At 38.1% G+C, this 25348-nt stretch overlaps 1 protein-coding gene across 1 annotated transcript in view; it reads left to right on the forward strand.

The window, feature by feature from the left end:
- Positions 1–5011: 5011 nt before the first annotated feature.
- MFAP3L (microfibril associated protein 3 like) overlaps positions 5012–25348 on the forward strand; it is a 33123-nt gene continuing 12786 nt past the window's right edge. Inside the window, exon 1 of the mRNA XM_007954900.2 lies at positions 5012–5318. Coding sequence (XP_007953091.1) covers positions 5021–5318 — 298 coding nt within the window. The 5' untranslated portion in view covers positions 5012–5020. The remainder of the gene's footprint in view (positions 5319–25348) is intronic.

The following is a 25348-nucleotide window of genomic DNA, read 5'->3' on the forward strand; positions in this document are numbered from 1 at the left end:
CTGACAACAGCTATGATATCCCTTGTTCCACGTCCTCTTCTGAATCCGGCTTGAACCTCTGGAAGTTCTCTGTCAAGAGAGATAATGAGTAGGCAGTCAATAAACTTTGACAGTAAGTGTCACCCAGACCAGCCAGTACCCCTTCTATCTACCAACCCCAAGCCCATAGTACCTTGAGCACATATTGAAATTATCTCTCATTCACCAACAGAATTTTGAGTGGACAGGGCCTATGACTTACTGAGCTTTGTAGTAGACCCCTCTTCCAGCTCCAAAATCCTGACAGTATGCCTGGCACATAATAAATACTTTTTTCAAACCTAAACTGAAAGGGCATTGTATGAGATACAGTGAATTCTCACATAAAAAACGATGAGTTCATTTCGTTTTTGTCCATTCCATGCTTTATGTAAAAAAAAAAAAAAAAAAATTAACAGTGTTACAGTCTAAACCATTTGTTACAAATAACCTGTAAATTACACATTCTGTTTTCTGCATCTTAGTAACTTCAAAAATGAGAAAGGATGGGAGTGAAAATGGGGAGAAAAGCAGTTTGCTAACAGAAAATCCAGCATTGAAATGAAAACTCTGCCTCTGTACATCTTAAGGTCTCAAAGGGAACTAGATGCTGTTTCAGAACAGTTGCTGTGTTTCTAGCCCAAAGCGCCTGCTGACATTATTACATATAATAGAACAGCAATACCCCTTCTCTTTATTTTGCTAACATGGTATGTCTGAATGTAGAAAACCAATGTGGCTAGCCTCTCTGTCTGAAAAGAGCTGTTGGAATATGCATTTGAAGACTCAGTTTGATCTTTCATTTATTGCTTTCTCCCTAGTATGAAAGAAAATGTTATAGTATATTTACCACACATTTTTATTAGAACCTACCTCCCATTTTGTCTTGTGTCTGATTCCCCTTCCCCACCCCCCACCCCAAAGGTAGTCACATGTCTGCTCTGGCCTAGGGATCAGGGAGTCAAAGATGAGTGGCCCTGCTTCATTCCTTCACGACACTCTGCAACATTTTCAGACTTGAGTCCCTGCAGAAAACCTCAGTGCTGAAAATCACTAGTAATTACTTCCAGTGGTACGATGGTATTCTGTAAGATATTCAACAAAACCAAACATAAGTTATATCCTTTATGTAATATAATACAAAATCAAAATAGAATTGAGAGGCATAATTCCAGTAAAAGATGTTTTACATATTCTGCTAATATCATTTATCAAGCAGAGCGGTGTGTCAGTGCTTTGTATACACTAGACCATGACTCCTTGTAATTGTCCTGTATTTGGTAAGTACTTGGCCAAGAAAACACAGCAGTAAATTTGCCCAGTCTATCTAAAACCTGAGTCTGTGTCCTTAACCACTATTTTGTATTAAATATATCAGCTCTATAACGACAGCGTTAAAAGGAAACCACAAGTTTTGCTGAGTAAAAGAAAACATTCACAAAGTCATAGCAGGTTATCTGTCATGCCATTGCAGCCTGGGCTGTCTCCCTTAGCCACATGATTTCTGCTGGCCAAATAAAGGGTTGACCTTACAAGAGGCAGGAAGGCACTCAAGTCCAGTGCGGAGTATGGAAGTCTTTGGCACTAAGAAAACTCTTCTTCTTTTCCACTGAATAAATATATAGTGTTACACTAATTTACTGTAATCTCTGCCTTTGAAGGGATCCTCATTCATTCAGCAGATAACTATTGAGCATCTAACATACCAACTCCAGACACCACAAATACAAAGGTAAATGAGGTACAGTTCTTGCCCTCATCAAGCTCATGGACCAGTGGAAGAAACAACTTATAAGTAAATGATGATGTTAGAGAGTGATATGTACTCTTGTGGAGGCATACAAAGTGGAATAGGAACACAGCAGGGAGTAGCTGACTCTACTTGGGAAGAAAGGGCTTAGTCAAGGAAGATTTAACAGAAGAGGTAGCTTTGAGGCACATCTTAAAGAATGAGGTTCACTAAGACCATAAAAAGAAAAATGGGAAACTGTATTCTAGCCAAGACAGAAGCCCATGCAAAGGAACAGATGCATTTAAAAACATGACTTGGTTGGGAGTTGAGTAGCAGCTAGAGTTTAGGATATATGGGGAGTAGCAGGGGTTGGGACCAGCAAGTAAGTGAACTCCCAAGAACTGAAAAGCCCACTTCCAAACCCCCCAGTCTGCCAGCACTTATATAGTATTTCCTGATTTCCCTCTTGTTATAGTGCATGAGGTATCTTCACTTCTACAATGGTCAACCCCCAATCCTCTCATCTCCAGAATTTCAGTCCTACAGGGACTCCTTGCTCTCCTACTTCACTCCCTTTGTTTTTGGAATATTACTATTGATATAAAAACATCCTCTAATATTTAATTAAAAGTAAATTAAACCTCTGAATCTCTTTTCCCCTCTAATTCTTAAAAAAAAAAAAAAAAAAGTTGCTTCCTTGCCTTGCCACATTTCTCTTCTACTCCATTGGTGACTGGTGGCTCCTTCTTAAATTTCCTTTCTTTGTTGCTTCTCCTCTGCTAAGTTGGGCCCTATTTTCTCCTCCAGCCATAGGCTTCAAATTCTTCACCACCGCCACCTCCCCAGGTGGTTTAATCTAGTACCCATGGCTTTAAATACCATCTATGTTTTTTAATTTCCAGGTTCTTTATTAATTCATTACCTTTTGCCCCTGGTCTGTATTCATATATGTTATTGTCTACTTGATATTTTCATGTCATCTAACCCCAAGAGGACCTTCTTGGGGCATAAGGGAAATGTTGAATTGAGGACTATAACCATGCATACCTGGGTAGATGGTGCACCCTGAACTGAGACGGGGGTCCAGGAAATGATGCATGTTTAACAGATAATGGATTTGTTTTTGGAATGTTAAATGTGCGTTCCCAGCAGAACATCCAGACACAGATGGCAAATGGGAAGTTGGTCATATCAGCCTCAAAGTCAGGAAAAAAGGCTGAAGACTTTGATGGGAGTGATTAGGTTATACGTGGTAATCAAAGGCATCTGTGTGGAACGTTAGGAGGAGCTTGTGGGTGAAAAGAAAAGAAAAGAGAGACACAGTAGAACTCTAGGGTAAAGAACTTTTAGGGAATGTGAAGAAGAGGAGGAACTAGTAGAGAATAATGAAAGAGATAAGAGGGTAGGACAGATGTGGAAGCCATAGAAAGAGTTTTGAGAAAGAACAGTTAATAATGTCAGTTATCACAGAGATTCCGTAAGAGGAAGACTGAAAACTTAGCAACTGGAAGTCACTCACTGGGAACCTGACTTACTGGTAACCTGAGCAAGAGTTGTTTGACTAAAGAGCAGGCAAAAAATGACCAGTAAAGAAATTAGGATAAGATAGAGTAAGCTTTGTGGGAGGTAGGAAGAAGGGTAGAGGGAATTCATACTCACATGACTAAAGAAGAAGTCTGTTTTTGAGAAAGGGAAGACAAAAATTGGCTAAGGTTCTTGAATAGAAAGTTGAAGATGCCTAGAGGCACTGTAGAAAGATGATACTAAACCATTAGAGCCCTGGACACAGATGGCCAAATGTCACTGAGGGCCAGGCTAGGATGGAGATTGTTCATTTATTTTAGCAATAATTACATGATTGTTTAATTCTCTCTAGTAATGCTCCAGGATGGCAAATGATCAACTTGATTAAGATTTTATACTGGCAGAATAATTGTGACACAAAAAGAAGAATCAAGGATATTGAGGATTGGGACTAGACTGAGACAGAAGTGAGGCATGCAGGTAGGATTTGGAAAGACTGAAAGAAATGGACTGGCTAGAAACCCCAGATAGGAGAAACTGAATAAGGGAAGAGACCTGGAAGAATGGTAGATGACAGTTAAAGAGGTTTATTTAGAATTTCTTGGAACTTTAGAATTTAGAATTTGGAGAAATGAAAAATCCAGGGTGTGGCCACAGGATTAGTGGATGAAATGGATTATGGATATGGAGGAATAGGTGAAAGTTAGATCTTTGAAAATAGAAGTGTAGTCACCCGTAATGTTATCCCGTACATCTGGATGTTCTCCAGCCTCAGGAAGGGAGATGAAGATTGAAACCAGGGAATTCAGCATGAGATCAAGAGTCAATAGGTAACAGTAACACAGAGCAGAGAGAGACAGATGATGGTGAAGCTCAAAGGAGCATGGGTTATTGCATGAGATAGATGAAGGAACACCCTGGAAGCCAAATTGGGGAGTTGGGAGAATGCCAGACTGGTTCTGGTGGATCCCTTCCAAATGCTGGTAGAGCCCAAGCTGTGACCACAGAAATAGACTGGAAGTCACGAAAGAGAAGAGGTTAAAGAACTCCTCAGGTGAACAGTGAGGTCATTCTGGATAAAGAGAGGTGATGGGGTGGAAAAAGACCTTGTAATGTTAAATGAAGGGCATCTGAATTGGGTTTTTGAAAGTAATGCACAATTAATTTAATGTAAGAAAGAAATATACTTCTTCCCATGAAGAACTGTAGGAGCTCTGGTAGCATAGTGCCTAGAGCACTTGACTGCTAACCAGGAGGCTGGCAGTTCAAACCCACCAACCACTCCTCGGAAGGAAGATGGGGCAATCTACTTCCGTATACTGCCTCGGAAACCCAAGGAGGGATCGTCGCTATGAGTCAGGTCTGACTCCACGGCACATAACAACAACAACGTGAAGAACTGTGTGACTTAATCATAAAAATAAGAAAATTGAATAATTATTATTTCTGTGAAAAACATAACATTTGGAACTTCTGAATTTATTCTTTGTTTCAGAATTATTTACCTTTGTATTTTGGCTGGATTGTTGACATTTTATAAATAATATTTTTAAAGTGTGAATGTGAATATTTATATGTTTGTATGTTTTTTTTTGTTTGTTTGTTTTTAACAGGTTCTTAAGCAAGTACCAACTCTATAGATGCAGAACAGGTTTGTCCCATGGCCTGCTCTGAACAGTCTGGTGTCTAATAGAAGATTCCGTTGGCAAACCATTTCTCTATTGCCTTACAGAGAAAGCAAAGAAGATGGATCAATTGAAGAACCATCTGACTGTGTGCTTTTTACCTTCTGTGCCCTTTTTAATCCTAGTATTCACTCTAGCAACTGCTAAGAATGTGACTAACAGCCCTTTAAATGGCACTGACGTGGTCTTGGGATCTGTGCCCATAATCCTTGCCACAATGGACCATATCATAGTCAAGGAAGGGAGCAGTGCCTTGATTAATTGTAGTGTTTATGGCATCCCTGATCCACAATTCAAGTGGTATAATTCCATTGGCAAGCTGCTGAAAGAAGAGGAGGATGAGAAGGAGAGAGGAGGAGGTAAGCTTTAAAGTTACATTAAATGTCATAACGTGTAAGTATGGACTTTGGAGCCAGCATCTTTAACTAAGCACCTTTAATGCTAGTTGTTCTTATGAATGTCAGTTTTAAAGATCTCTTTTTGTCTTGCTTTTCTAAGGCAATAGAGAAATCTATATCCTTAAGATATATTTTAATTCTCCTTTTTTTCCCCCACTTATTTAGCTCAGAAGATAAAGATCAAACATTGAAGCCTTTTAAAAAGTCTCTTAGAATTTTGTAATACACATATAAAACTTTATAGGGACATGTGTAAAATGACTTTTCACTAAGTATATGCTCCAGTTATAAAGGAGTTTTGTTTTACTTAATGGAAATGGCTTGGATAAATAGTAAAGCAATTGTTTGCAGTTAAATGTCAGTTTAATTTCATTGATTATGGATTTAAAGGCCTCACTTCTTAAGAGGGTTCTATGGAAGTTCTCAGCCACCAGCTCAGGATGGTTCTGTCCTCCTGGAGATATGGCTGAAGTTCCCAGACAGCCACAGCTGTGGCCAAGAGGGAGGGAGGAAGCAATGCTAAGAAATAACATGTGGCAAGAGGAAAATTCTTAGTATTTAATGAGTGAGTTTTTGGTTTTAGCCAGTGACCTTCTAGCCAAAAAAAGAAATTTATCTTCCCAAACACCTAGCTTACTTTAGGAAGGCCTCCAGCTGGAGAGAGGATTGGGTCATCTGGAATCAGTACCTACCACTGAACACATTACTTGTTTCAGAGGTGAGAAGTAATTGGACACCCAAGTCTGATCTGATTGGCCTGAAGGAGTTAATGTACTATGTTCGAATGTCCTAAGCATTTAATGTGTGGCAAAATATGGAAACGGAGATGGGGAGTAAAAAGACCATTGTTCTGAAGTAGCAGGTTATTAGTTTCTACTGCCCTTTCATTTATACTGTTCGCCTCATTCCACAACACATTAGCCAATGAATGATCTGCAGAAAAATTTCTGCTCCAGGAAAACCTGTACTTTATCTTCTCTTTTCCTCATTTTGTCTTAATTGCTCTGAAAAGGAATAGAGGCTAATGCCCCTTGTCTCTTCAGGAGCTAAGTGAATGGAGTTTTTCTTACAGTTACACACTTTTGGTTCACGGCTGTGCTCCTAGTAGCTAAGGCTGCTTGAAGTCTAACTCCCTGATGTATGGGCTTTTACTTTAGTGCTATCACTTGCATGACTTTTGGTTTTACCGTGTAATACAGCTACTTCTTCCGTTTAGTTAAAATGCTACATACAAAAAAATACCTCACTCACTGCCGACTAGTTGATTCGACTCATAGCGACCCCTCCTTACGTTTCTGAGGCAGTGTCACTACAGAAGTAGATTGCCCAATCTTCTTTCCAAGGAGTGGCTGGTGAGTTTGAACCACCAGCCTTCTGGTTAGCAGTCAAATACCTAAGGCACTACACCACCAGAGCTCCCAAATATTATATGTTATATGTATATTTGTATGTTAAACTAGTAGAGTGGAACTCTTTCCCCATCAAATACAATTATAGGGCTGAAGAACTTTTAGATTAGAAGGAACCTTAGAGACAATGTAGTCCAAATTCCCCTTTTACTGAGATTTGCCCAAGGTCCTGCTATTGTTAAGTGGCTGAGCTGTGACTAGAACCTTTAATGTAGACAATGGAAGAATAAGAGCACACAACCCCTAGCCAACAACTGCAGCTCCTTTCTCCCCAACTCCAAGTCAGAAGGAAGTGACATCACATTTGGAAGGTTAGGCAGTAACCATGGCAACATATATACACTCAAGCCCCTCTACCACCTTGGGTCTTCTAGCAAAGCTGGGCCACTTTTACGGATGTGAGAGTGACTGAATGAGCAGAACGCAAACTCCAGGCCTGAATCTACTTTCACATGGACCCTGAAGCCAAGGTTATCACTGGGTGTTAAGTCAAGGTTGGGGCAACTTTGGACCCTTGAGTCCTAGAGAGTAAGAAAACTGTGGGACTATCATAGTGCTGAGTCTGAGTTTCAGTCACAGCATTTTGAGTAGTTCCAAAGTACCTTACTGCTTCAAAGAGATGGATGCTGTCTTTTTTTGGGGGGGGGGGGGGGTGGGGGGGGTGTATTTTATTATGGTTTGGGTGAATGTTTACAAAGCAAATTAGTTTCCCATCCAACGATGTTTGCACGTTTTGTGTCATGACTTTAGTTGCAGTGTAACAGCACTCTTCCCACTTCCTTCCTAGGTTCCCTGTTTTCATTAACCCATCTTGCTTGCCTGTCCCTGCCACCTAAATATTACTTTTGGGCAAATGTTGCCCTTTTGTTCTTGTATGGTTGATTGTTCTGAGAAGCACGTACCTCACAGGGTTATTGTTCACTTTATAGGCCTATTCGTTGTTTGAGAGGTGATTTCCAGGAGTGGGTTCAGTTCCAGATTTGAAGAGTGTCTAAGGGCCATAGTCTTGAGGGTTTCACCAGTTTCTATAATACCAATAAATCTGGTCTTTCTATGATTTTGAATTTTTTTCTTCATATTTCTCCCACCTGTCCAGGACCTTCCTGATTGTAGTGGTAGCCAGGTACCATCTAATTTTTCTGTTCTCAGGCTAGTGGAGGCTGTGGTCTGTGTGGTATGTTATTCCTTTGGGCTAAGTATTTCCTTGAGTTTTTAATTTCTTCACTCTTCTTTGCTCTGGATGGGAAGAGACCAATAGTTGTATATTAGATGGTTGCTTGCAAACTTTTAAGACCCCAGTCATTACTCACCAAAGTAGGGTACAGAATATTGTCTTTATGGACTGTTATGCCAATTGACCTAGATGTCTCCTGAGATGTAAGCCCTCAACCCCAATAACTCTGTCCCTCAAGGTGTTTGATTATGGCTGGGAAATTTGCATAACTGCCTCCTGTGTACTCTACTATATACCTGAATATACTTGCAGCACATTACAAATATGTATATAGAAATGTCCTCTGCCAAACCTATGTATGCTTATGTGTGTACCCATATGCCATCCTACACCTCTTCAGCTACATATCTACCTATGTATCCACTTGTAAATTATTGTTTATTATTACTATTAATACAAGGGGCTCTGGTGGCACAGCGGTTCAGGCATTTGGCTGCTAACCAAAAGGTTGGTGTTTCGAATCCACCAGCTGCTCTGTAGGAGAAAGATGAGGCAGTCTGCTTCCATAAAGATTTACAGCCTTGTTTTTACTGTTGTCACCTTTTACTCTTGCATACTTTTCAGTGTCTTTCTTTGCCTTGACCATATTGGGCTGACCTCCCCCTTATTATGTATTGCCCCTCCCTTCATTCAAGTTAATACATGCCCACTATCTCATTAGTGATTTTTCCCTCCCTCTTCTTCCCATCACTGTTAACCATCAAAGAATATTTCTTTACATAAACTTTTTCTTGACTTTTATAATAGTGGTCTCATACCATATTTGTCCTTTGGTGATTGACTTATTTCACTCAGAACAATGTCCTCCAGATCCATCTGTGTGTGAGATGTTTAGTGGATTCATTGTTATTCCTTAACATTGTGTAGTATTACATTTGCATGTATACATAGTTTGTTTATCCATTCATTCACTGATGGGTACTTAGGTTGTTTCCATCTTTTTTCTATTGTGAATAATGTTGCGACAAATATGAGCGTGCATATATCTGTGTCATGGCTCTTATTTCTCTAGGATATGTGTATCGAGTAGTGGGATTGCTGGATCATATTGTGTCAGTTTCCAGCTTTTAAAGGATGCACCATAACGCTTTCCACAGCATTGTATGAGGGTTCCAGTCTCCCCACACCTTCATCACCATTTGTTGTTTCATGTTTATCATTCTTGTTATTGCCAGCATGAGATGATATCTCATTGTTGTTTTGATTTACATCTGTCTGATGGCTAATGTTCACAAACATCTCTTCATGTTTAGCTGCCTAAATGTCTTTGGTGAAGTATCTGTTCATGTCCTTTGCCCATTTTTTCAATGGATTTCTTGTTGAGGTGTTGAAGTTTGCTATATATTTTAGAAATTTAGTGCCTTGTCTGATACATCATTGCCAAAAATGTTTTCTCAGTCTGTAGGTTCTCTTTTCACACTTTTGGGGAAGTCTTTTGATGTACATAAATGTTTAATTTTTAGGCGATCCCACTCATCTAGTTTATCATCTGCTATTTGTGAAATTTTAGTTAAGTTTGACAGACTATGTATGCCATAAATTAGGACTCCTAAGTTTGCCCCTATTTTTCCTTCCATGATCTTTATAGTTTTAAGTTTTACATTTAGGTTATGTGATACTTTAATTGGAAAGGACATTATAACTATCAGCTCAATAATGGCAAGCAACATTTTTGACCTTGCCTTCTCCATCTGTATGAAGGTGGTTAAATTCCATGGTACCCAATCAAAAGCCTTTGGCACAGAGAATTGTTCCCTCAGAGTTCAGCATTCTATCACATTTGGTTGCCAGCACCCTTGATGATGAATCTATTAGATATTTTAAAGTCTCAGAAGAAAAATGTACTTTAGATTTTAAAAAGAATTCATGATATTAGTACTTGATGTTCCAGCTCAGCATAATAACAGTAATTTCAGAAGATAACTAGCAAGGGATAGTATTCAAAGCATTGTGCCTAAGAGCAAAGCAAGACATAGAAAATAGCAAGAATGAGAATTTTAGTGCTGAAATGTCCTTTTGGAGAACTCGTAATCTAACCTACTTCATTTTGATAGGGAAGTACCCATATTATAACCAGGGACATAAATTTCAGTTTTCAGAAAGATAAGTTAGAAGTTTTAATGTAGTGGTATTTAATGTATAACTCGACAAGGAAGAGATTGAATATAGAGTGAAAAAATTATCTCTTCCTGAGAAAGTGACTATAAAAGTAGATCAAACTAACAATATTGATATAATTTTCACTAACAACACTACCATTTCCTAAGTAAGCCCCTGTACCAAGTTGTATGTATTGTTTCTTATCCAGTAAGAATGATGGTTAGATATTATTAATCCTCATATATACAGAAGAGAAACCTGGTGGATTGAGAGGATATCACATTGCCAGAGTGTGATCATGAAGGAATATAAGTCCCTGGGTGACACAAATAGTGCTTGACTACTGCTTGAAGGTTGGAGCTGTGGAACTACCCAGAGGAACCTCAGAAGACAGGCCTGGTGATCTGCTTCCAAAAGATCACAGCCTTGAAAACATTGTAGAGCCATTCTACTATGCACTGATGGGGCTCCATGAATCAGAGTTGACTCAAAAGCAACTAAGAACGACAACTTGCATGACTAGCATCTGCTTATCCTTCAGGTCTTGTCATAACCTCCCCTTCCTGGGAGAAGCCTTCTGTGATCACATCCCCTCCAGACTAGGATGGTTCCCTACTCCCACTGAGCACTTGGCACAAAAGTAAATATCTATGTAATCACAGATTGTTTAATGCCTGCCTTCCTTACTGAACTTTAAGGGTGGGCAACATATATTTCTTATTCACTGCTGTCTCCCCAGTGCTTAATACAGTATGTCTGAGTCACAGTAATGGCTCATTAAATATTTTTGATTGGCTTAAACCAAATATTTCCCTTTTTCTCCATTTATTTGCTCTATAAATATTTATTAACAACCTACTGAGACATGTACTTCAGTGATTGATGGTGGATATAAAGGCAAAAAAGAAGGGTCTGTGCTTATGATGTAAAGGCAAAGATAGTTAAAGAAACACAGTTTATGACATTCAGCAGACAAAAAACATTGAGGAACTTCTAACCTACACTGAGTGAACGAAGGAAGAATTCCTAGATGGGATGGTACTGTAACCATCAACATCAAAGTTAGATAGATAGTGTTAGGATTTGGGCTGTAATATGTGTGTATACATTGCTAGTCACACATCCAAAAACGTACTTAAGGTCATCTGATGTGTCATCTGCTTTGAGAATACACTACTACCATTCACTCTGTGATTAGCTTAGAAAGGAACAATTTCATTTCTTGTTTGTACTGAAAAAGTGAGATAGTTATTATTCATGCCATTCTTTCCAGTTAGAAAGAATGGGACTATTTCCTGTCATTGGTGGGAATGGCAGCTGCGGGTTAGTTTTGCTACCCCAGTGCTTGTCACTTCAAATCCACAGGACCAGGAGAGGCTAATGTGCAGTCTATTTCTGGCAAAAAGACTTTTTTTTTTTTTGGTAGTTCACCAAAGGACATGTGTGGGATATCCTATCATCTTTATTACAAAAATAACTCAGAATTGAAATAACATCAGTAATCACATATGCCATGAAATTTATTGTTTTCAATTTTCTTTTTGTTAGAGTTGAGTAGAAATATATATACTTAACAGAAAGTATTAGGAGAAAGTCCCAATTATTTCAGGTACTAATTATCCAGTGTGTGTTTGCTATGGCTTCCTACTCTTGACTTCTAGCTATTTAAAACACACATTACCACCTTTATCAAATGGTAGCAACTATTTCAAGAAAGTCAGCTGATACAGGCCTTGTAAACACGTCTCTCCTATTGAAGATTAAGTTCAAATTTTTTAAAGTTAGATTTTAAATTATTCTGTGGATTCCACGTTTCCATGATTCTGTCACCAAACAGATAAACTGAGTGAATTACACATAGTTCACCATTATCACAACTGGTGCTCTTTGTTGTTGTTGTTAGGTACTGTCAAGTTGGTTCTGACTCATAGCAACCTTATGTGTAATAGAACAAGACAAAATATAGTAGAATAAAACAAAGCTGGTCCTGGGCCATCCTCACAATTTTTGCTATTCTTGAGCCTGTCATTGCAGCCACTGTGTCAGTCCATCTTCTTGAAGGTTTTCCTCTTTTTCATTGACCCTCTACTTTACCAATCATATCTTTGTCCAGAGACTGGTTTCCGCTAATGACTATACAAAGAACAACAAGTGAAGTCTTGCCATTTTTGTTTCTAAAGAACATTCTGGCTGTACCATGACAAATTTGTTTGTTCTTTGTTCTTCTAGCAGTCCATGGTATATTCAGTATTCTATGCCAACACCGTAGTTCAAATTCATCAGTTCGTCTTTGGTCTTCCTTATTAATTGTCCAGTTTTCATATGCATATGAGGCTATTGAAAATACTATGGCTTGGGTCAGGTGCACTTTAGTCTTCAAAATAACATCTTTGCTCTTTAACACTTCAGAGAAGTTTTTTGCAGCAGATTTTCCCACTGCAATACATCATTTGATTTCCTGATTGCTGCTTCCCTGAGCATGGGAGCTCTGGTGGCGTACGGCCTACGGCATCTGACTGGGCACTGATTGTGGATCCAAGTAAATTGAAATTCTTGACAACGTCAGTCTTTTCTCCATTTATCATGCTCCTGCTTACTGGTCCAGTTGTGAGGACTTTTGTTTTCTCTATGTTGAGGTGCAATCGGTACCAAAGGCTGTAGTCTTTGATCTTTATCAGTAAATGCTTCAAGCCGTCTTCACTTTCAGCAAGCAAGGTTGTGCCATCTGCATATTGCAGGTTTTAATGAGTCCTCTTCCAATCCTGATGCCACATTATTCTTCATATAGTCCAGCTTCTTGGATTATTTGCTCAACATACAGACTGAATAAATATGGTGAAAAGATACAGCTCTGACACATACCTTTCCTGATTTTATACCATGCAGTATCTCCTTGTTCTGTTCAAATGACTACCTCTTGGTCTATATACAGGTTCCTCATGAACACAATTAAGGGTTCTGAAATTCCTAGTCTTCTCTATGTTATCCATAATTTATTATGATCCACACAGTCAAATGCTTTTTGCTTAGTCAATAAAACGCAGGTAAACATCTTTCTTGTATTCTCTGCTTTTAGCTAAGGTCCATCTGCTATCAGCAATGATATCCCTTGTTCCATGTCCTCTTCTGAATCCAGCTTGAATTTCTGACAGTTCCCTGTCTATGTACTGCTGTAACCATTTTTGAATTATTTTCAGCAAAATCTTATTTGTGTGTAATATTGCAGATATTGTTGGATAACTTCCATAGTCCATTGGATCACCTTTTTTTGGGATGGGTGCAAATGGATCTTCCCAGTCATTTGGCTCGATAGCTTTCCTTCACATTTCTTGGCATAGACAGTGTTGCCTCTTTTGAAACATCTCAGGTGATATACTGTCTATTCCTAAAGGCCAATGCCTTCAGTGAAGCTTTTATGGAATTCATTGTTATACATTTTGCATTTAGTTTGCATTGCTTTATAATTTTTCTCTAAATTTGTGAAATTCTTTGAATATGCACTAGGAAATGCCTTTTAACTACTTCTGTAAGGGTCAATAACAAGGTGTGCCAGCCAGTTTAAAACTGTAGTGTATTATCTCCATGCCTAATATATATAAGGAGGTCAGTTTCCACAACATTAAGTGTAGATTATCCTTTACCTCTAAGATCAGTGTGAAGTATTTCATTAACCTCTGAAAATTTTGTACTGAATTTCTTTTTAATACATTAAATATTTGAGATTAAAAAAATCAACTCATCAAAAGGCATTAAATAAAATTTATATAATTATGAATATACTATTGGAAAACCAAAAGAATCTCACTATAGTCTTTGAGCAAACTCCTTAACTTTTCTGAGCCCAGTTTTCTCACTGCAAAATGGGGATTAATCCATTTTTACTACTAAGTGGGATTGTGATGAATAAAATAGTGTGTATTAAATGCTTAGTATAGTACCAGGAATATACCAACCACTCAGTGAATGGCAACGGCCATTATTGTTGTTGCTGTGGTTAATATTATAATATAGCTTCACAATAATAGATTCCAAATACTTAAATCTCTGTATAATGCAGTGTATTTTGTAAAAGAAGGAAATAGTAATTATTCTTTATCTCAATTTCTCAACTTTTAAAAACTATACACACATACAACCAAAACCCTAAAGGTATTGTTACCCAGTTGATACCAACTCATAGTGGCACTGTATATTATTTGAATTTACATATATATATAGTTGTTGTTGTTGTTATGTGCCGTCGAGTCAGCCCTGACTCATAGCGACCCCTCCTTGGGTTTCCAAGGCAGTATCACTACGGAAGTAGATTGCCCCATCTTCCTTCCGAGGAGTGGCTGGTGGGTTTGAACCGCCAGCCTTCTGGTTAGCAGTCAAGTGTCTTAGCCACTATGCTACCAGAGCTCGCTCGCTCTCTCTCTCTCTCTCTCTCTCTATATATATATATATAAATGTAATGGCAATGAGTTTGGTTTATATATCATTTCCTGACTCATAGTGACCTTTCCAAGGTGATATATCTCTACAGAAGTAGATTGCCCAATCTTCCTTCTGAGAAATGGCTGGTGGGTTTAAACCACCAGCCTTCTGGTTAGCACATATATATATAATTTTATATTTATATATTATGTTTATATATATTTAAAGGATACATATATTTTAAATGTTATTTAAAATTTCATAATAATGTTGTGACTACAGTAATAGCAAGTTTAGAATCCTCTCTTCAATGATCAGCCTTTCCCTTCTCAGGACATCACTTTTGTGTACGAAAGGCCTGTTGATATCCAGTATGCTTCTACTTTTGAAGAAAAGCAGCGTATGTGGAAATTACTAAGTATATATGCACAGAATAAACTTTTACATTTGCCTAACCCAGTGGTTTTCATCCAGCACCTATTTTCCTCTCAGGAGACATTTGGAGGTTGTTCCAGGTGGTGGGGAGGTGGTGTATGGTACTGGCATCTAGTGGGTAGAGGCCAGTGATGCTGCTAAACATACTGCAGTGCACAGGACAGCCCACCACAACAGAAATTATGCAGCCCATAATTACAGGTGGTGCAGTGGTTAAAAGCTGCTAACCAAAAGATTGGGGGTTTATAGGCACCAGCTGCTCCATGGGAGAAAGATGAGGCAGTGTGAGTTCATAAAGATTTATAGCCTTGGAAACGCTGTAGGGCAATTCTACTCTATCCTGTAGGGTTACTATGAGTTAGAACTAACTCAGTGGGAGTGTGTTTGGTTTTTGGTTTTTATACTTACAAGAGTACCAAGTTTAGGACACATTGTTCTAACAGAAATGAGCACTCCTAAGCTAACCAAAGATTCATTCTGAATTAGATTTTTGAGTCCATTGTTTGAACTCATAGTGTATTTTCCCATAAAAGTGGTTTAATGTATGTTACTTAGGTTAATTTTCTAAATTGAGCCATATTATGGGCCAATTTATAGTGTTTCTTTAATGAGTTATTTGCCAGATGTGGATTGTGTGGCCAGATAGCTTTAGTCTTAGCACTGGCAAGACTCCAGATCCGTCTCAGATGAAGATGAAAGCTGAGATCCCCAAAATAGAAGTTATTTATATGAATCGGATGTAGAGTGTTCCTGTCTTCCAAGACCACCTGTAGCTATACTCAGAAAAGATTCCAGCATGGAATTAGATGCTTGTCAGTTTTTTTAAAAGTTAAGATTACCAGGTCAGATTAGCTGAAGGGTCAGATATGTCCCACTTACTAAGAATTAAAAAGATAGTCAGCTCTTTTCAGATACTGTTTACACCTTCAAGCAGAGCATAACTGCAAAATCTGAACAGCAAATCCTCCTCCCACCCCCTTCCCGATCTGAAAGCTGAACTAAGCCTGTATTATACCAGGCCACCTTTGCTCCACATGATGTGGGAAATAGCCCATTAGAGCGTCCTGGTACTCTGGAAGGATGCTTCCTGGGAGGGTTGGGACAAGTGGAGCTGGGAGGGGGGTGGAATGGGTGGAATGTGGCACCAGTACCCTTGCTTTTGGAGCACGCATTGTTTATAATCTGACTCCTTGAGTGGCTTCAAAGAGCTGTCATCTACTGTAGAAGCCCTGCAACAGGTGCAGCCATGCAGGGCTAAATTTGTTTTTTAATTATGTTTTATGGATCTTTTCTTCCAGTAACCTACACTTCACATGTTGGAAAATATGCATCACATTTACAGACACAAGAATACACACGTATTTTGTTTTTCTTTGAAGAGCACCCATCCAACATGATACTCTTCCAAGTAAACATTGTGTTTCACTTATGTTTGCATAACCATTTCCAGGAATTCTTATCACCTGAAAAATTGTATTTAAGTTGATTTCAAAAAAATAAGCTACTTGTTTTGTAGAGTATACTGTCCTTGAAAAGCATGGCTATGTGAAATTAAGAGCCCAGAGTATCAAAAAAGGGTTCTGAGTAGAGTTTGATCTTTTTGTAATGCTCACTGGGGATATAGACAAACCATCAATTTGCTTATAAACATACATTTACAGAAATACATCTCTAAGGAAAAAGAAATCCTTTTCTTATAAGTAAATTGAGGGAAATTGTAAGAGCTTAGTATTGGAGAATAATGTTAATTTTTAATGCTCTGTAATCCTTGGAAAAACCTGGAAAGATTTAGGATTTCAGTAGATAAGATGTTTGGAGAAAAGCTGTAATTACAGTATTTTTGTAGGCTTTCCTGTCACTTCCCCTGTGGTTTCTCAGTTCCAGAATGCATTGATGCTACTCATTTCTATACAGTAATAATTTGATCAGATGTTTTTTGTAATGAACAAAAGTTCTGATCTATACATGGGTTTTTCATTAAGTCACAATTTCCTTTTTTTTTTGGTGGGTGGTAGTATCTTTTTTTTTTTTTTCCCCATTTAGTACATTGCCCTTCCCTTAACCCAAATCAGTACTTTCCTCTACTTACCTAGCAGTGTTCCTTCCCCTCCCCTCCCACCCCTGGTAACCAAAAAAAGAAAATTTTCCTTCCATATATAAACCATTCCTTGACATTTTACAATAATAAACTAATAAAATATTTGTCTTTCTGTGACTTATTCACTCAGCTTAATATCCTCCAAGTTCATTCATGTTACACGGTGTTTTGTAAATTCTACATTATTCTTTAGTGTTGCGTAGTATTCTATTGAGGAGCTCCAGTGGCATAGTGCCTAAGGCATTTGACTGCTAACCAGAAGGCTGGGAGTTCAAACCCACCAGCCACTCCTCGGAAGGAAAACTGGGCAATCTACTTCCATAGTGATACCACCTCAGAAACCCAAGGAGGGGTCACTATGAGTTGGATCCCACTCCACAGCAGTGAGTTTGGTTTGGTTGGTTTCGTATTCCATTGTGTGTATGCACCATAGAGTACTTATCCATTCTTCTGTTGATGGACATCTAGGTTGTTTCCATCTTTTGGCTATTGTAAATAGTGCTGCAATGAACATGGGTATGCATATACCTGTTCTTGTCCTGGCTCTCACTTATTTAGGATACATACCTACTAATGGGATTGCTGGATCAAATGATATTTCTTATTCTAAATTTTTAAGGAATCGCCATACTGCTTTCCACAGTGGTTGTATCACTTTACAGTCCCACCAGCAATGTATGAGAGTCCCAGTCTCTCCACAACCTTGCCTGCATTTGTTATTTTATGTCTTGTTGAAGTTTGCCATTAGTGCTGGGGCAAGATAGTATCTCACTGTTGTTTTGATTTGCTCTGGTCACATAGTGCCTAAAGGCATTTGACTGCTAACCAGAAGTCTGGTGGTTCAAATCCACCAGCTGCTCTTCAGAAGGTAAATTGGGCAATCTACTTCCGTAGAGATAATTGCCTCGGAAACCCAAGGAGGGGTCACTATGAGTCGGATCCAACTTGATGGCAGTGAGTTTAGTGGCTAATGATTGTGAACAATTCCTCATGTATTTGCTGCCTGAAAATCCTCTTTGGTGAAGTGTCTGTTCATGTCTTCTGCCCATTTTTTAATTGGATTATTTGTCTCTTTGTTGTTGAGGTGTTGGAGTGTCTATAAATTCTAGCGATAAGTCCCTTGTCAGATGTGTCATTGCTGAAGATTTTTTTCCCAATCTGTAGGTTCTCTCTTTACTCTTTTGGAGAAGTTTTTGGAAGCACATAAAAATTTAATTTTTAGAAGGTGCCATTCATCTAGTTTATCTTCTGCTGTTTGTGTATTTTGGGTTATGCTTAATAGTCTATTTGTGCCACATATTAGACCCCCTAAATTTGCCCCTATTTTTTCCTTGAGGAACTTTATAGTTTTAGGTTTCATATTCAAGTCTTTGATCCATCTGGAGTTACTTTTTGTGTTGGTGCGAGGTACAGATCCCGTTTCATTTTTTTGCAAATGGATCTCCAGTTTTGCCAGCACCATTTGTTAAATAGTCTCTTCCCCCATTTAATGGATTTTGGCCCTTTGTCAAAGATCAGCTGAACACAGGTCGATGGATCTACTTCTGGGTTCTCAGTTCTACTCTGCTGGCCTATATATCTGTCATGGTACCAGTACCAGCATGTTTTGACTAGTGTGGCTGTATAGTAGGTTTTAAGGTCTGGGAGTCTGAGACCTCCTACTTTGTTTTTCTTAAATAATGCTTTGCTTATCCGAGGTCTCTTTCCTTTCCATATAGAATTAGTGATTGGTTTTTCCATATCCTTAAAGAATGTTGATGAGATCTGGATTAGGATCACATTGAATGTATAGATTGCTTTGGGTAGAACTGACATTTTCACAGTGTTCAATCTTATTATCCACAGGCATGGTATGTTTTTCCATTTATGTTGATCTCTTCTGGTTTCTTGAAGTAGTGTTTTGTAGTTTTCTTTGTACAGGTCTTTTGTGTCCCTGGTAAGATTTATTCCCAAGTATTTTATTTTTTTAGTGCCTAGGGCACTTGACTGCTAGCCAGAAGGTTGGCAGTCCAAACCCACCAGCCACTCCTTGGAAGGAAGTTTGGGCAATCTACTTCCTTAGTGATACCACCTCAGAGACCCAAGGAGGGGTTGCTATGAGTCGGGTCTGACTCGATGGCACATAACAACAACAACAATAATTATAAATGGTATTGATTTCTTTTTCAGCAATCTTTTTGCTGGTGTAGAGGAATCCAAGTGATTTTTATATGTTGATCTTATATCCTGCCACTATGCTAACTCTCTCAATTAGTTCCTGTATATTTTTTACTGAGTCTCTTGGGTGTTCTAGGTGTAGGATCATATCATCAGCAAATAGGGATAGTTTTATTTGGATGCCTTTGATTTCCCTAACTTGCCTTATTGCCCTGGCTTGGACTTCCAATACAATGTTGAATAGAAGTGGTGATAAAGGGCATCCTTGTCTGGTTCCTGTTCACAAGGGGAATGGTTTCAGTCTCTCCCCATTGAGAAAAACATTGGCTCTGGTTTTACATATATGCCTTTTATTAGGTTAAGGAATTTCCCTTCTATTCCTATTTTGCTGAGAGTTTTGATCAGGAATGGGTGTTGGATTTTATCAAATGCCTTTTCTGCGTCAATTGATATGATCATGTGGTTCTTTACCTTTGTTTTATTTATGTGATATTGATTGTTTTTCTAATATTGAACCATTCTTGCATACCTGGTATGAACCTTACTTGGTCATATTATTTTTTTGATATGTTGTTGGAGTCTAATGGCTAGGATTTTGTTGAAGATTTTTGCATCTATATCCATGAGGGATATTGGTCTATAGTATTCCTTTTTAATGATGTCTTTGCCTGGTTTTGGTATCAAGGTTATGCTTGCTTCATAAAATGAATTAAGGAGGATTCCATCCTTTTCTATGTTCTGGAATAGTTTGAGTAGGATTGGTGTCAGTATTTTTCTAAATATTTGGTAGAATTCTCCAGTGAAACCATCTGGGCCAGGGCTTTTTTTGTTGGTAATTCTTTTATGACCTTTTCAATTTTTCTTTTGTTATGGGTCTGTTCAAATTTTCCACCTCACTCTGTGTTACTTCAGGTAAGTATTGTGTTTCTAGAAATCTGTCCTTTTCTTCTAGATTTTCAAATTTTTTGGAATACAGTTCTTCATTGTATCCTAATATTATCCTTTTTATTTCAGTTGGTTCTGTTGTGACATCACCCAATTCATTTCCTATTCATGTTATTTATATTCTCTCCCTCTTTTCCTTGTTAAGTTTGCTAATGGTTTGTCAATTTTATTAATCTCAGAAAACCAACTTGTAGTCTTGTTCCTATTTTCTGTAGTCTTTCTATTTTCTGTTTCATTTATTTCTGCTCAAATCTTTATTACTTTTTTCTTCTGGTGACTGTAGGCTTTTTTGCTGCTCTTTTTCTAATTGTTGGATATGATTGGTTAAGGTATCAATTTTGGCTCTTTCTTCTTTTATGATGTGTGCATTTATTGCTATAAATTGCCCTCTGATCATTGTTTTGCTGTGTCTCAAAGATTTTGGCATGTTGTGTTTTCATTCTCTTTTGATTCAAGGAATTTTTTAAATTTTTTGATTAAGTGAAATTTTTTAATTTCATTTTTTTATTTCTTCTGTTATCCAGTTGTTTTTAAGAAGGGTGTTACTCAGTTTCAATGTGTTTGCTCTTTTCTGTTGATTGTTGATTTCTAATTTTATAGCATTGTGATCTAAGAAGATGCTTTGCAGTATTTCAGTGTTTTTAAATTTATTAAGGCTTGCTTTGTGGCTTAACATTTGGTCTGGCCTGAAGAATGTTCCATATGCACTGGGCAACAATATATATTGTGCTGTTTTGGGGTGAAGTGCTCTGTAGATGTCTATAAGGTCAAGTTGGTGGATTGTATTAGTTAGTTCTTCTGCATCTTTCTTGAGTTTCTTTCCAGTTCTATCATTCATTGAAAGTGGTGTGTTAAAGTCACCCAATATGACTGTGGAGGAGCTCTGGTAGCATAGTGCCTAAGGCACTTGACTGCTAACCAGAAGGCTGGTGGTTCAAACCCACCAGCCACTCCTCGGAAGGAAGATGGGGCAATCTACTTCCGTAGTGATACTGCCTCAGAAACCCAAGGAGGGGTTGCTATCAGCCGGGTCCCATGTGATGGCACATAACAACAACAACAACAACAATGACTGTGGAGTCATCTATTTGTCTTTTCAATTCTGTTAAAGCCTGATTTATGTATTTTAGGGCTTTTTCATTGGATGCATAGATATTTATTATGGTTATGTCCTCTTGCTCAATTGATCCTTTAATCATTATATAATGTCCTTCCTTGACTCTTATGGTAGTTTTTGTCATAAAGTCAATTTTATCAGAAATTAATATTGCCACTCTTGCTCTCTTTTGATTGCCATTTGCTTGATATATCTTTTTCCAACCCTTGATTTTTAGTCTATTTTTATCTTTGTCCCTAAGGTATGTCTCTTGTAGACAGCATATTGATGGGTTATATGTTCTCATCCAGTCTGCAACAATCCATTTCTTGAATGGTGCATTTAATCAATTAACGTTCAGTGTAATTATTGACAAGTATGAATTGGTTGCTGTCATTTTGTTATGTATTTTTTTCATGGTGTTGCTGATTTCTTTGTTCCATGTAATTTTCTGGGCTAAGCTCATTTTGTTTATGAATTGTGTTATCATCTCCTTCATTGCTGTTGTTTTAGTATTTGTTAAATGTTTGTGCTTATCCTCTTTTTTTTTTTTTTTAATTTGATGTGAAGGTTTATCATTTTATTTGAGGTTACCATGTGATTTATAATTTGTTACCCAGTTTAGAACATTCTATTCTATCTTGCAATTGTGTTGACTTCCTCACCACTTAGAAGTTCTTTAACTACACTATTTTTACCCTGTTTTTGGTTTGTAGTTGTCCTCATTTGCCGATTGATGTCTTTGGTTCCCTGTTTATAGTCTTGCAAGCTTATTTTACTTTGTATACTTCCATAACTGGGTTGGTTTTGTTTCTGGGTTATGTTTTCATGTGTGTTAATGGTCAGTTTTTGTTTGCTGTTGTTGATTCTCTGTCCAACGGACTCCCTTTTGCTTCTCTTTTAAGGTTGGTCAGGTTTTAAAAAATTCTGTTAATTTCTGCTTATCTGGAAATGTCTTAATTTCACCATATTTGAGGGACAGTTTTGCTGGGCATATAATTCTTGGTTGGAAGTTTTTTTTTTTCTTTCAGAGTTTTATATATACTATCTCATTGCCTTCTTGCCTGCATGGTTTCTGCTGAGGAATCAGCTTAGTCTTATTGCTTGCCCTTTGTAGGTAGCTTTTTGTTTTTCCCATGTTGCTTTCAGGATTCTTTCTTTGTCTTTGGTTTTGGTGAGTGTGATGATGATATATCTTGGTGATTTTTTGGGGGGTCTGTCCTGTGTGGGATTCATTGGATTTCTTGAATGGATGTATTTTCATCTTATCAGGGAAATTATCTTCCAATAAATCTTCAGCTGTTTTTTCTGTGGTTTTATTTGTCTCTTCCTGTTCTGGAATTCCAATTACATGTTGGTTATTCCTCTTGATGGTATCCCACGTGAATTGTAGTCTTTCTTCATTTTGTTTTTATCTTTTTCCTGATTGATCCCTTTCCAAAGAAGTATTCAGGTATTTGTCTTCAATCTCACTAATTTTGTCTTCCATTGATTCAATTCTAGTCCTTTACCCATTCAATATGTCATCTGTTTCTGAAAGTTTAGTATTAATCTTCTGGATTTCTATTTGTAGATTTTGTATCATTTCTAAGTTTTCATTTATTTTGTCATTTTGTTCTTGTATTGTCTTCCAAAATTGTTCTAGGGTTTTGTTTGTGTTTTCCTTAATTTTTTCAGTGTTTTCCTTGATCTGTCTCTTAATCCATTTAAGGCACCTAAATATAATTCTTTTGAATTCCTTATCAGGGAGTTCCATTGGTGATTCTTCCTCGGGGACGTGTTCTGGGTCTATTATATCCTGGTCCCCTTTTTCTACTGCTTTATCTTGCTTCATTGTGTGGACAGTGATGGACTGTTTTCTCTGAGACGTTGTGATGTTGTTGCATTTATATTTAATTGGTGATTGTATGTTGGAGTGATTTGCCCAAAATTTTAATTTTCTTTGTTTTGTTTGGATGTATCTGAGTAAGCTTGGTGCTGTGCTTCTCTCTTCACTGGTTGTCAGCACTTATGCACTCACTACCTGTCTTCTTTCCAGTTGTCAGCCTCCAGTAAGTCTGTGCTTGTCCTTGGCAAATAGAACCTATTCTTACTTAGGTCCCTGGAATGTGAACAAGAATGCTGTTGCTTTAAATATCCATAATGGCTGCACCACTTGTAAACATTCAAAATGTCTATGCCCTCCAGACAGCCAAAAGTCCACAACTCAGTTTGTCTCCTTCTTTGTTGCTTCTTGCTTCCCATTCTAGTCATCAACCAGCAGTGCAGTCATCCATGCAGCCTTTGGCAAGCAGGGCTGCTTTGTATGTTAATTTTTGGGTCCTAATGCCACTTGAAAATATCCAAACTGTCTTTGTCATCTAGATCGCTGACAGTCCATAGCTCCTTTTGTTTCATTATTTACTCTTTTCATGCAGGTTCTTCTATTCTGAACAAAAATCAAACTCACTGTCATCAAGTTGGTCCAGACTCCTAGCAACCCCCCTTGGGTTTCTGAGGCAGTGTGTTTACGGAAGTAGATTGCCCAGTTTTCCTTTCGAGGAGTGGCTAGTTGCAGTTTAATCCACTTCTCTATCCTTTCTTTCAAAGCTCAGGGCTCCAGGATTATCTTCTGTAACTGTGTCAATTGATTTCTTTTTTCTTTGTTGAAGAGGGTCTGTGTAGCTTATCTGCCTATTCCGCCATCTTACTGGAAGTCTGAGTCATACTTTCTTGATGTTTGTAGATTTACTTGTAACCATATGATACTGTTGATCCACTTCTCTAATTGCTAGATGATGTACCTAACACTGTCCTACTGAAATGATAACATTTTGTTGTGACATGTCTTGAGCAATTTCTCCTCCATATGCCCTGATACCACAGTGAGCACAGGTAGTCACCTTCCTGGTATAAGGACTGAAGTTATGGCTTATCCTTGAGAAGGTTGCTAGAGGAAAGATCTAGAATTATGTTACTGGGGAGAAAACCTACTACTCTGAAAACCTTTGTCCTCATTTTTTAAATTCTCACATTTACCTGCATCTGCTTCAGGACTTTCATTTCTTTTCCACTGTTACAGTCAAAGGTCAGAGAAGAACTTCTCAAGGGAGTGAGGTGAAATGCCAGGGTGATATTTTAATTGGGCTAAGAATGTGTTAGGTGGAGAATTTTGAATGGTTGTGTGTGTGTGTCTGTGTGTGTGTGTCAGGGAGCAGCTCCCAGGGAGGCTGAGAGGAAGCATGTGGGAAGGTCCTGAGGTAGGAGAAAGCCTGGCACTTCTAAGAAATGAAATATGGCAAGTCTGTCATGAGGAAAAGTCATGTAAAATGAGGTTCTAAAGTAGCAGGGGCTCTCATTCTCCCACAGGATCATTGTGAAGCTCTTGAATATTTGGAGGCCCTACTGTAACCTGGCCCTACATTCCTCTAAAGCCCTGACTCCATCCAAACCATTCTGGGTTTTATGCATGGCATGTAGACTTCAGCAGCACACACGGTATTCTCTTTTGCTCATTTACTTCCTTCCTTCCACCTTTCCTCTCTGGCCTTAAAATGCCTTTTTCTATACTCCCATTCCTCTTCCACTGACCTGCACCTCCCCACCCAATGTGACTTAGTACTGCCATCATCTCTAAGACATACTCACTGTCCCATCCACACGCAACTGCCACATCCCATACATCACATCTGCCACATGTTACTGTCATCCTCTGTTGCGGTCACTTTCTCTCTTTGGACTAGAAGGTATTTTGCAGTCAGGGATCATGTCTCACTCATCTGTGTGTTCTCATAGTCTAGCGTGGGGTGTGGAACATAGACAACTTATTCAATAATACTTATTGACTGAGTGAACAAGATAAAATAAAAGAACACTACCCTTCTAAATATGTCAGCTTTGTTGTACAGTGTAGAAGATACACTGAGATACAGCTAAGAAATAACATGTTAGCTTTTCTTTTTATAAAGGAGAGATTGTCACCACAGTGCTCCTATTCATGTATGAGAGATTTGCACATAATGATTTTTTTTTTTTTTTAATTAGGATTTGGGTGAAGATTTACAGAGTAAATTCACTTTTCATACAGCAGTTCACATATACTTTGTCTCATGTCATTGACCA

Source organism: Orycteropus afer, unplaced genomic scaffold, assembly GCF_000298275.1.
Source record: "Orycteropus afer afer isolate SDZICR_OR568_19922 unplaced genomic scaffold, OryAfe1.0 scaffold00477, whole genome shotgun sequence".
In the NCBI taxonomy this organism is placed as follows: Eukaryota; Metazoa; Chordata; class Mammalia; order Tubulidentata; family Orycteropodidae; genus Orycteropus; species Orycteropus afer.